The following is a 13,188-nucleotide window of genomic DNA, read 5'->3' on the forward strand; positions in this document are numbered from 1 at the left end:
CAGTGCATAAGGGTACCAACTTTCACATGTTAAACACCACTTTTTATTACCTGTCTTTTTTATGATAGCCATCCTAGTGGGTATGAAGTAGTATCTCATTGTGGTTTTGACTTGTATCTCCCTATTGAATAATGATGTTGAGCATCTTTTCATGTGCTTATTGGACATTTTTATACCTCCTTTGGAAAAATGTCTATTCACATCCTTTGCCCATTTTTAATGGGTCATTTATCCTTTTATTATTGAGTTGTAAGAGTTCTTTTACAGTCTAGATACATGCCCCTTATCAGATAAATGAGTTGCACCTATTTTCTCATATATGGGTTCAGTTTCTTGATAGTGTCCATTGAAGCACAAAATCTTTGAATTTTGATGAAGTCCAATATATTTCTTTTTTTCATTTGTTACTTGTGTTTTGGTATCATACCTAAGAAACCATTGCCAAATATATGGTCATGAAGATTTACCCCTGTATTTTCTCCTAAGAGTTCTACATTTTTAGCTCTTACATTTAGGACTTTGGTCCACTTGAGTTAATTTTGTGAAGTAATAATACGGATTCATTCTTTTGTATGTGGATATGCAATTGTCCCATTGTCACTGCCAGAGTTAGTAGACTATCATACTTTGTTCTGTGGCCCAATTTCCAAGGCTTTGTGATTTTTGTTTTTCGCATCAAAAATTCAGTCAAAGTTGAATTTAGTCATCATAAGCATCAACATGACATCACAAAATTTCTACCAACTGTACAAAATGTCCCCTCGGGCCAGTTTTAAATGAGGCTCATGCAACAAAATGACCATTTCATATGAAAGCTTTTGTGTAGGTAATCCAAGCTGTCAAATTCAATGAACAGGACCAAATGCCTTAAGAATTGAAGACTTAAGTTTTTCATCAGGCTGTCGCTAGAGAGGTTCCAAACAAATAAAATAGTGAAATCTGAAGAAACCATGTTTTTTTTTGTTTGTTTGTTGTTGTTTTTTTACATCAACCAAGAAAGAGTGATACCAAGTAATTTGCAAGAGTGTCAAGGCTGATTCAGTTCATTATAGCACTGATACCGAGGGGCGGGTGCCAACTGTATTTGCCCTTAAAGGATAAATGGTACCTTGAGCTCTGGCAATGAACCACAGGGTCTTTGGTTGATGGGAGATGGTGGGGAGTAGTTCTGAGGTGGAAGAGTGTGCGATTCACAGAGAGAATGGTATAGAGGGCAGTTGAACTTATAAAAGCACGCTGGGACAGGTGGGGGAAGGGCTCAAATGCCTGGCTGAAGGAATATGAAGGTGTTGTTAAGAAAAATTACTTGGAAACAGGATTAAAAGGTAGGTGGCATGCACTTTCAATGTCATACTGGGAATTAAGGGGACTTCCTCTCTTCCAAGAAGTCTACTGTATTTACCAATATTTTTGCTCTTTCTATTGTGTTTTAATTCTTCCTGATAATTCTAAGTTTCCATCTTTCACTTCTGTTATATTTCAAGAACATTCTTTAGCAATTACTATAGGTTTAGTGCTGAAAAATGTAGCCAGAACAGTTGCCTATATGACTAACCTCTGATAAAAGCTTCAGACCCTGGGACTAGAGTGGGCTTTCTTGGGCAGAGACATTTCACCTGTCCCTGTGGTTTATGCTACAGTGTATCCCCTGTGGCCCTAGGAGGGGAAAGACCTGGAAGCCTTTGTCTGAGTTCTCTGGACTTTGCTTGATGCACGTTTTTGTTCTGTTGCTCTTGCTCTGTATCTTTTGCTGTTTATAAGCCTTAGCTGTGAGTATGGCCAGCTATTAAGTCTTGTAAATCATTCTAGTGAACCATCTAACTTGAGAATAATCATGAGACTCCTGAAAGAATTAAAATAGGCTAATCTTATATCCAACCACATTGATGTTAACCTTTTATCAGAGCTAATAGTTTGCCAGTTGATTTTCTTAAATTTTCTAGATAGAGGATCATATGGTCTGCAGAAAATGTGTACTCTTTTCCTCTTCCTCTCTATTTATAGGTTTTAATTAATTAATCTGCTAGGCCTTCTAGTACAATACTTTTAACAGTATAGTTATCTTATTTATATTTTTAATGGTAAAGTTCCCAACGTTCTATCATTAATTATGATGTTTGCCATAATTTTCTAATAAACATTTTCATATTAAAGAAATTTCCTACTCCTAATTGACTAAGGGTACTTATCAGTAATGAGTGTTAAACCTCATTAATATTTTTTACATTGTGATAATCATATGACTTTCTCTTCTCTAATGAAACAGACTGGCACCTTTTTTTTAGGCATAAATATTTCACTACCTCTTATTTACTTTGTGGTTATTCAAATTTTCTGATTCTTCTTGATCCCAGTTTGGGAATTCTTATTTTTTCAAGAATACCATCCACTGTCTTTTTCTTTGTTTCATTAAAATTTTTGTTTTAACTTTAAATGAAATAGCCAAGAACAACTGGTAATACTAATGATTTTTCAAAAGATATTCTTTTATATGGACACATTAAAATAAACATTTAAATAATAATATTGCTAACATTAATAATTATAAGTGGTCTTTGTCTCTTAACATTAAATAATTATCTGCTTCCTCTATGCCACATCTTACATACAGGCTTTCCCCCTTCCATTATGAAATATATATTGCATACAACTCTCTTTGAGGTACCGCATTAAATGTGATTCTTATACACTTGGTTGGAATATCAATAAATTTGGTATCCATCTGTGCACACATCTCTAGGCTTCTTTTTAGCTGTTATGTCTGACCAGGATATTGTGTAGATATATTCCCCAAATGGTAACAACAGTATTTCCCATCCAGTGCTCTTCCAGAATCTTACCACTCCCTCATTAAGAGGTGGAGTTATGTTCCCTCCCCTTGGTGGACCTAGCGATAGCTTCAACTAATAGAATACAGTGGAAATAAATGCTATGTGACTTCTAAGGCTAGGTCATAAGAGGCAATGCAGCTTTCATTTGGCTCTTTCTCAACACGAGGGAGCCACTTTGGAAAGGGATCTGCTAGCTCTCAGAAGAGCTGTCCCAGCTGCTGCCATGTGGAGCAGAGACAAACTTTCTCTGCCGGAGTCCCCACCAGACTAAAAATTTGTGAGCACAATAAATGACTGTTTTTAAGCCACTGTATTATTATATAGCAATTGATAACTGACACAAGGATAAATCTGAAAAGCGCTGAGAGTGGAAGCATATTGCTTCTGAACTTTGTTCATTTTAAAAGCTTTCTTCTCATGGCTTCCATGAGATCACACTCTCTGATTTGTTCGTAACTTGACCTTTGTCCCTTTGCTGGTTTATCATTCTTTATGACCTACAAATATTAATGTTCCCAAATGCTCAATCCTGGGCCCTGTCCTTTTAGCTGCCCTTTTCTCCCTAGGAGATCTCATACAGTCCTATAGCTTTAAATATCACTTGTATATCGAGGACTCCAAAAGTTATACCTCCTTATGAGGAGCATTCCCCTAAATTCCTATCAGTATTTTGAACTGCCCACTTAATAGCTCCATTTGAATGTTTAGCAGCCTTCTCTGCCTTAATTTGTTCAAAGTGGAATTATTAATCCAACATCCACTAACCTGTTTCTCCCCTAGTCTCCATAAATCTCCACCAATCGGCTGTAGAGGTGAAAAACTTAGGATTCATCTTTGAATCCTTTTTTATCTCACCCTCCACATCCAAACCATTAGCAATATTAACAGACTAGTGTGTCCCTTTCTGCACCTTTCTCATTATTCAGACATACTTACACAAGCACTTATATTAATATGCATATTTATGGCTTTTGGTTTAACTGAAAGACTCCAAATGCATATTACTCTGGAACTTACTTTTTTCCAATTACATCACTATGTTAGTAGATACAGATTCAACTCTATTTTCCCCCCTAATTTCTTAATGGATCTCTATACAGAAACATCTGTGTGTGTGTGTGTATGTGTACCGTGTTTCCCCGAAAATAAGACCTAACCAGAAAATAAGCCCTAGCATGATTTTTCAGGATGACATCCCCTGAACATAAGCCCTAATGTGTCTTTTGGAGCAAAAATTAATGTAAGATCGGTCTTATTTTCAGGGAAACAAGGTATGTACAATAGACTATTACTCAGCCATAAAAAAGAATGAAATCTTGCCATTTGCAACAATATGGATGTAACTAGAGGGTATTTATGCTAAGTAAAATAAGTCAAACATAGAAAGACAAATACCATGATTTCACTTACATGCGGAATCTAAAACGAAAATAAACGAACAAACAAAAACAGAAATAAACTCAGAGAGAACACATTGTCACCAGGTGGAAGGGGGGTTGAGGGCATGGGCGAAAAAGATGAAAGGAATTAAGAAGTACAAATTGCCAGTTATAAAAATAGCCATGGGGATGTCAAGTACAGCATAGGGAATATAGTCAATAATATCATAATAACTGTGTCAGATGGACATCAGACTTATGGGGTGATCACTTAAGATATATAAGTGTCTAATCACTCTGTTGTACACCTAAAACTAATATAATATCTTATGTCAGCTGTAACTAAAAATTACATTTAAAAAGTTTCTCTAGTTTGCATATTTAAGAGTGTAATTGTTGGGTTGTGGGGTATGCTTATATTCAATTTTATTAGGTAATGCCAAATTGTTTTCCAAAGCCATTGTCCCACTAACTGTATTGTGCCTTAATTCCCTAAAAACATCTTTTCAAATGTTTTTTGGCCATTAATTTTCCTCTTCTGTGATATTTGCCAATTTAAAAAATTGGGTTGTCTTGTTCTACTGATTTGCATAAGTTCTTTATATATTCTATATCAATGCTGTCCAATAGAAATAAAATACAGGTCACAAATGTAACTTAAAATGTTCTAGTAGCCACATTTTAAAAAGTGAGAACAGGCAAAATTAATTTTAATAGTATTTTTTACTGAATACAATTTACTTAACCTAACTATCACCATTTCAACATGTAACCAATAAAAAAAAAATTTAAATCTCTTTAAAATCTGGTCTTTTATATGTATAGCACATCTTAATTTGGTCTAGTTACATTTTAAGTACTCAAAAGCAACATGTGATTAGCAGCTAATGTATTGAACAGTGTAGCTCTAGACAGATACTTTGTTGTTGTTGTTAGTTATGTGTGTTGCAGATTTTTCTTTCTAGTTTATTTTTCCTTTTCCTTTTTGTCCTGATGACAAAGTTTTAAGGGAGTTAAATTTTGCAATTGTTAATCGAACCGGCAGCCTTCGGAGTTAGGAGCACAGAGCTCTAACCGCTTGAGCCACTGGGCCGGCCCTAAATAGTATTTTTACTGAATACAATTTACTTAACCTAACTATCACCATTTCAACATGTAATCAATAAAAAAATTTTTTTAAATCTCTTTAAAATCTGGTCTTTTATATGTATAGCACATCTTAATTTGGTCTAGTTACATTTTAAGTACTCAAAAGCAACATGTGATTAGCAGCTAATGTTTTGAACAGTGTAGCTCTAGATAGATACTTTGTTGTTGTTATTAGTTATGTGTGTTGCAGATTTTTCCTTCTAGTTTATGATTTTTCCTTTTCCTTTTTGTCCTGATGACAAAGTTTTAAGGGAGTTAAATTTTGCAATTGTTGGTTTGCACTTTGAATTTTAAGAAAATTTTCCCTATCATAAAGGCATGTCCCAAAGATAGTGTATTATTCTACACTGTATTCTAAGCCTTTTCAAATTTTGTTTTTTATACTGAAGTCTTTAATCTATCTGGAATTGGATTTTGGGTAAAATATGAAGTAGGGATTTCATTTCTACTTTCTCACAAGATGGAAAACCAATGGTATAACCTAGTTCCAATATTTTTGTGTTGGTGTTTTTGTAAATGGATGTTTTATTTACTTGTACTTTTTAACTTCTAACAGCTGGAGTTGTCCCATCTGTATTAGCTTTTGATTGCTGCTGTAACAAATTACCACAAACTTAGAAGCTTAAGACAACACAAATTATCTTACAGTTCTGCACATCAGAAGTCTAGTAAGGGTCTAACTGAACTGAAAAACAATGTTGGCAGGCTGCAATTCTTTCTGGAGGCTCTAGGGGAAAGTATGTTTCCTGCTCATTTGGGTTGTCAGCAGAATTCAGTTCCCTGAGGTCATACGACGATGGTCCCTGTGCTGGCTGTAAATGAGTGAAGGTCATTGCCATCCTGTAAAGGCTGCCACATTCCTTGGCTCACGGCCCCTTCCCTCCATTTTCAAGGCCAGCAACAGGCAGGTTGAGTACTTGCCATTTTGCATCTTTCTGACCACCTTTTTGCTTTCTCCTTCAATTTTAAGGATTTGTGATTAGATTGGGTCCAGATAATCCAGATAATTTCCTGATCCCAAGGTCTGTAACTCAATCATACCAAAGTTCCTTTTGCCACATAAAGTAACCTATTAACAGGTTCTAGGGATTAGGGAGTGAACATCTTTAGGGAGCTATTATTCTGCCTACCACACCGTTATAAGTTGTCAACATGTTGAGTTACATGAAAATATTTGTAATATTGAGTCCAAACTTTCATTCCTGAAATAAACTCAACTTGATCATGATTTTTACCTTTTTAAAAAATTGCTGGATTTGTTTTAATAGAATTTTTTCTGGATTATTGCATCTTTGTTCAAGAATGAGAATAGCTTATAATTTTCCTTTCTTGTGCTATCCTTGCCTGTCTGGGTCTGTTCATCTGTCCATCTATCCCTTTCCTTTTTGAGGGCAAATTGACTAGTTATTCATTTTTTAACAGTTCTAGGACCAAATCGGTTTTCTATTTCTCATTGAGTCAGTTTTGATAATTTGTATTATCTTAGGAAGTTGTCCAAGTTGATCTAAGTTTTTAAATATATTGGCATCACATTTTTTTATTTTTTATTTTACAATCTCTATAGTTTCCAGTTTTTTTCCCCTCTTTTCATTATTTATTTGTATCTTCCATATTTTCCCCAATTTTACCGAAGTTGATTAACAGCCTTTTAAAGAATCAATTTTTGGCTTTGTGCATCTTCTCCATTAAATGTCTTTTATTTCTTACATTAATTTTGTACTTTTCATTTTTATTATTTCTTTACTTCTACTTTAAATCTTAAGTTTGACATGGAATTTGTTAATTATATTTTTTCCCTATAACATAACATTTAGATTTCTAAATTTCCTTCTAATTACTGTTTTAGCTATACTCGTATTGTACAATTTTGCTATTTGGTTATTTCATTTTTTAATTCCAATTATTTTGTGTTTCCCATTATATATATTTTTGACCAATGAGTTATTTACAAGTTTGCTTTTGAATTTCTAAATGTATTTCCCTTGCTTATTAGTGATTTTCTAACTTAGTTGTATGGTGATCAGAGAATGTAGCCTATATAACATAAATCACTTGAAATTTGTTGAAAATTACTACATGAACTTACATGTGGTCAATTTTCATAAATAATCCATATGTTCATTAGAAGGATGTGAATGCTCTTAATTGTTGAGCAACACTTTACATATTAATTCAATTGTCTTAATTGTGTTGCTTGTATCTTCTGATTCTTGTTTATTTTAAGGTGTTAAAATCTCCATTACAGTGGTAAATTTTATCAATTTTTCTTTGTAGTTCTGTCAAGTTTTGCTTTTTATATTTTATAGATATGTAGTTAGGTATATAAATGTTTAGAATTACCAAGTTGTAAGGTCCCGGACTTTTTATCATTATTTAGTACTTTACTTACAGTTGGTCTGATGTTAACATAGCTCTACCAGCTTTTCTACTGTTATATCAGCCTGACATCTTTTTCTATCCTTTCACATCTTTCTGTATTCTGTTTTTAAGACTATCTCAAAAATAACATACAGTTGGATTTTATTTTGTCCGTTTTATACTTTTTTTAAACTAGAGAGTTTATTCTATTTACTGTAATTACTGACATATTTGTATTATTTTTTACCATATTATTTGTGATTTCTATTTGTTTCACCATTTTTGTTTCTGTTTTCTATGTTCAGATCTTGCTTCTTTTGTTTCTAAATTCTATTTCCCCCTCTATTGATTAGGAAATCATAAAGCTCAAACATAGTGTTTTCATCCTCTTCCCAAACAATACAAGGACCTTAGAAAACTTCAACTCCAGGCATCACCCTCTTTCAAATTATGACTTCATTGTCCAGGATATCATATCTATCTTGCTTTACTTTTTTAATCACAAATTATGTGTTGTTATTATTACTACTTTATACATAAATATTTTTGAGTTTTAACCACTTATTTACCTATTTCTTTGCTCATCATTTCTTCTTATATCAGGGATTATTATTTTCTGTTGGTAAACTCGAGATTTTTTGGTGTCAAAATGTTTTGAATAAGATAACCAGGTTCAAATCCTGGCTCTACCATGCTTTAGACACATGACCCTAGATGGGGATGAGTTCTAGGACTCAAGGACTGGGGCTTGCTTATCCCTTCCAAGTTTGCATCTTTTGACGAGCACAACCAGTCCTCTGACAACCTTCACTTGGGAGAAGGATTTGGTGAGGAAAGAGTGGGATGGGAAAAGGCAAGAGTGAGTGGATAGGAGTGGCTTCCCCACTCAACTCCAGCTATGGGTTCAAGGGAAAACCACCTCTTCTTTCTTTCCTAAAACCTTACTTAGCCAGGTTCCCATTTGAGGCAGCAGTGTTTTGGCCTGGGCATATTGAAAAAAGGCACGTCAGAGGACCTCCCTATCTTGATTTTATTGCTTCTGTGTTGTGTCAGTCCTAAGAAGAACTGTCTGTCAATACATTACCGCAAAACTTTTGTTTACAAATAGTAGTTTTGGAGAATGTGTTCAGGGAATCAACTGGTGTTCCTCCCTCCCCCTCAACACTATTTTTCCTTTTCTCATCCCTTTACCAGGTACCTGGAGCCAAACTGTGGGCAGTGTCCAACCTCTGGCCTTCTGACTCCCCTAAGTCAAGAGATGCCGGAGTCAACTCTGTTTCACTCACTACTGGCTACCATGGGGTCCCCTGGGATGAGAGTGGTCAGAGCTGACAGAAGGCAGTTAATGAATGGCAGGAGCAATTATGAAGATTTTTATGGGTTTTAGTACTCTAGAAATGGGATGCCTCTTTTTTACTTTAAGACTTTTGACATTTTTCCTTCAAACACATGTGGACTGAAAAAGGGGTTCTATGGAAAGTAACGTCACAGAGTGATCTGACCATAAATTCCTAACTGGGCAGGTCATGGTGGGTAGTCACGCGCCAGGCACGTAACTTTTTAGTTTATCTTTGCCTCAAGCAAGCCCTGTTCAGTGTTTCTGTGCATCTAGGATTAATACACCTTTGAAATAAGCTGTAACCACACTCAAGAGAGCAGCACACAGTCTTGTTACCCATCCTATAGTCTACTCCCTGCCATGTGTCTTCCCACCTTCACATAATCTTCCTTACATTTCCTCCTCAATTTCAAATGAATAAAACAAGCGGCAAAACTGTTATTCTCCCAGGGTGGCCAAATGGCTCAGTTGGTTAGAGTGCGAGCTCTTGGTTCAATTCCCACACCAGCCAGCAAGCTTCGCCCTCCACTAGATTGATGACAACAAGCTGCAGCTGAGCTGCTGGAGGGGCAATTGGATGGCTCAGTTGGTTAGAGAGCGAGCTCTTAACAAGGCTGCCCATTCAATTCCCGCATGGGATGGTGGGCTGCGCCCCCTGCAACTAAAGATTAAAAATGGTGACTGGACTTTGAGCTGAGCTGCGCCCTCCACAACTAGATTGAAGGACAACTTGGGGCTGATGGGCCCTGGAGAAATACACTGTTCCCCAATATTCCCCAATAAAATTAAAAAAACAAAACAAAACAAAAAACTGTTATTCCCTGGAGCACTGGAGATCTTGCTACCTGGCAACTGTCAGTATGGCTCAAATAAACTCATAAAAATTCTCTACAGGTCTGGAGGTTCTTATGTTGACACACATTTGCAGAAGGCTTTATTTTATGTAAGAAAGTAGGAGACAGTATCTAATAATTATAGGTTAAAGATCAAATTATTCCACAGCTTTGGTCGGGAAGCCAGGCCCAAGTACGTGTTCTGAGGATGCATTGTCTTTGATTTTAAAATGTGTGTACAAAGAACCCCTAGTACAATAATAGATGAGGGCATTTAGTAGCGCTCAATCTTCTAACAATCTTGCCTGTAAAAATTTGGTTCATTTACTAATGTTTGGGCTTGGTATTTCCCACTGACCCCCATGGTTTCATGCTTATGGAGCCCAGCTGTACCACCTCCTGCAAGAGAACTGTTTGTTATTAAGGAAATAGAAAACCTGTACCTGACTGCTTTTTTCTCATTCACCTCAGTTTAGGTCCTTAACACCGCATATTTACATTGTTTTAGCCATCTCCACCTATAATTAAAATAGCCCTTTACTACCTGTCTCTCCAGTGTCAAGTGGCTCCCAGTGGCCTACGTGGCATGTAAGGCATGGCCCAATCTATTCTTTCAAAGCCTGAATGAAATATGATAACACTTACTGGACACTTAATGAGAGGCATTGCACAAGCATGTTTCATACATTTTAGTTGAATAATCACAACATCCTCAGTGCCATGTAGACTACCCCCTGTTTTATGGATGAAAAGTACCCATGCCCAATGTCACATAGCTAGAAAGTGGCAGTGCTGGTACACAATGCCAGGTATAGCTGGCTCTTAACTGCACTATGTCTGAATAAGAGCCGACATTTATTGAAGGTTTCAGGCTTTACAAATATTATTCCTCACAACCGTGAAAGACCTGTCCACATTAATATTCTCTTACAATGAGAAAAAGCACGGAGAAATTAGGTAACATTCACGGTCTGTAGAGAAGACTTGAACCTAGAGAGTTGGATTGTCCCTGAATCTGGACCCTATGCCTAAAGGCACCAGAAAAAAAAGCCAAGATAATCCCCAAGTGAGAGAAAACAGTGATGATCAAACATTAATAGACACTGTCAGAATTATTATTCACACACACACACACAGTAAAGAATGTCTATGCTCTTAGATCACATTTCAGTAGTTATGACATAGTGCATTATGCTAATTCAGGCTGTTATAACAATCCCATAGACTGGGTGACTACAAACAACAGAAATCTATTTCTCACAGTTCTGGAGGCCGTAAGTCCAAGACCAAGGTGCCAGCAGAGCTGAGTTGTGGTGAGAGCCCTCTTCTGGGTTGCAGACTGCCTTTTCTCATTGTAGCCTCACATGGTATTAGAGGTGGAGAGAGCTCAGTGGGGTCTCTTTTATAAGGGCACTAATCTCATTCATGCCAGCTGTACGCTCAAGACCTAATAATCACCTTCTAAAGGTCCTACCTCCTAATGCCGTCATCTTGGGATTTGGGATTTAAACATATGATCTTGGTGGGGGTGGGTACACAAACATTCAACCCATAAGACAGACAGACCTCCATCCAGATGTTTGCTTGTAAATTCCGACTCAAAATTACAGTGGAAAAAAAGACCAACTCACAAAAAAGCTGATCCTATGAGCCCCAATTTCAAAGTGACCAACTGCAATAAACTCTTCAATATCCTGAGAGTTTAGCTAATGGCTTTATACATTCTTGCTTCTCATTCCAAAAATAACTAAAAACCCGTAGCCCTTTCAAGTTATCCTACTTAATCTCACCGTGTCATTTTTGCAGGAAAGTGATTAATCTTTTTTTAAAAGGACATTTCCTCAAAGGTCTCACGAACCACGCAAAAGACCGGAGCTGCAGCCTTCCAGATGCGGGGTGGGGGCAGAATGCTGCTCCCAGGGAAGGTGTGGGTGGTGGGGACGCCGCGGGCAGGTGGGCAGTGGGAGCAGGCGACCAGCGGTAGGAAGAAGGGGGCATCCCGGGAACCTGGTTTAGGGCGAACCCCCGGCTTAGCTGCGTCTCCATATCTGTTGAGGGGGCGAGATGAAGGGGCAAGAAGAGAGGAAGCGAGGAGAAATGATGGAGACGGGCGAGAGGGTCGCACGCGAGGCGCGGCGACCACGTTACCTCAGAGCCCCGGGGCCCGAGATAGCGGCCCTCGGCGCCGCTGTGCATTCCGGCGCTCCAGGAGGGCAGGTCTTCGAGGGCCGCAGGGCAAGAAGGCTAGTGTCCCGGTGGGTTCGGGCTGTTCTCTCGACGTCGCCTGCCAACAACCCTGGGCTGGCCCAGGTCACGCCTCAGTCCCCCGCCACCTCAGTGGGCTCGAGGGAGGGGTCGCGGAGCCGCCTCTCTAGGTCCGGGGCGGGCCAACAGCGCTCAGGCCCGGGGCTTATTGTTCCGGGAAGCCGCACGCAGGGTCCGGCCGGTCGGCCAGCTGCGCCTAGCCCAGCCCGCGCCCGCCTGGGGTTGACCAGCAGCTGCAGGCGCTCCGAGTGGCGGCGGCTGACGCGCGTACCGTGCGTGTCTCTTTAAGGGGCCGGGCCTATTGCGGCTGAGGGGCGGGCGGGGTGCGCGTCGCTCCTCAAGTGAGAGTGTGGGGGAGAGAGCGGCGGGCGGGCGGGCGCCGGAGGGAGGGAGGGAGCGAGGGAGCGAGCTAGCGACGCGGGCCGCCCCTGCCGCCGCCGCCGCCGCCGCGGTCGGACCAGCGGCCTCCTCCCCTCCCCTCCCCTCCCTTGCGTCGCCCTGCCGTGGGGAGGGGGCTCGCGTCGCCGCCTCCAGCCGCTCCAGATGAAGCAGCTGCCGCCGCAGCCACCTCCGAAGATGGGGGATTTCTACGACCCCGAGCACCCGACCCCTGAGTAAGTATCAGCTCCACGGCCTCCATCTGCCGTCGGCCTCCTCAGCCCGAGCCGAGGGCGGCGCGTCGTGACGGGCGGCGGCGCGGGCCAGCGCGAGGAGTAACGGGCCCTCGGTGGACTGGCGCGGGCGGCGTGAAGAGCAGGCCCGCGCCGCCGCCTCGCCCGGGCCGCCGCGGGTCGGCCGTTGGGCCCGGTGTTGGCGCCGCTACTCGCGTTGCAGCGGCGGTTGGGCCGGGTCGGTGGGGGAGGGGCGGCTACGGCCTCTGCTGCTGCTGCCGCCGTCGCGTCCGCACCGACCCGGCCGGTCCGAGGCCGGGCGGTCTCCTCCTGCTCCCTACGGCTCGCTCAGGCCGCTCTGCAGGCGAAGGTGGCGAGCCGGAGGAGCTGCCGGTGCCGGACTGAGCGAGAGGACACCGGCGA

General features: G+C 40.2%; 1 protein-coding gene and 1 long non-coding RNA gene across 5 annotated transcripts in view; one reads left to right on the forward strand and one right to left on the reverse strand.

The window, feature by feature from the left end:
• LOC141567162 (uncharacterized) overlaps window positions 1-12,363 on the reverse strand; it is a 31,437-nt gene extending 19,074 nt beyond the window's left edge. The window contains exon 1 of the long non-coding RNA XR_012489578.1: window positions 12,038-12,363. This is a non-coding gene — a long non-coding RNA (uncharacterized LOC141567162). The remainder of the gene's footprint in view (window positions 1-12,037) is intronic.
• A 186-nt stretch (window positions 12,364-12,549) lies between these two features.
• SETD2 (SET domain containing 2, histone lysine methyltransferase) overlaps window positions 12,550-13,188 on the forward strand; it is a 109,599-nt gene continuing 108,960 nt past the window's right edge. For all 4 annotated transcript variants that reach the window (XR_002136692.2, XM_019724006.2, XM_019724007.2 and 1 more), the window contains exon 1: window positions 12,550-12,768. Coding sequence is in view for 3 of the 4 variants with exons in the window: in XM_019724006.2 (XP_019579565.2) it covers window positions 12,698-12,768 (71 nt within the window). In the remaining variant the exon portion in view is untranslated. The remainder of the gene's footprint in view (window positions 12,769-13,188) is intronic.

Source organism: Rhinolophus sinicus, linkage group LG10, assembly GCF_036562045.2.
Source record: "Rhinolophus sinicus isolate RSC01 linkage group LG10, ASM3656204v1, whole genome shotgun sequence".
NCBI lineage: Eukaryota > Metazoa > Chordata > Mammalia > Chiroptera > Rhinolophidae > Rhinolophus > Rhinolophus sinicus.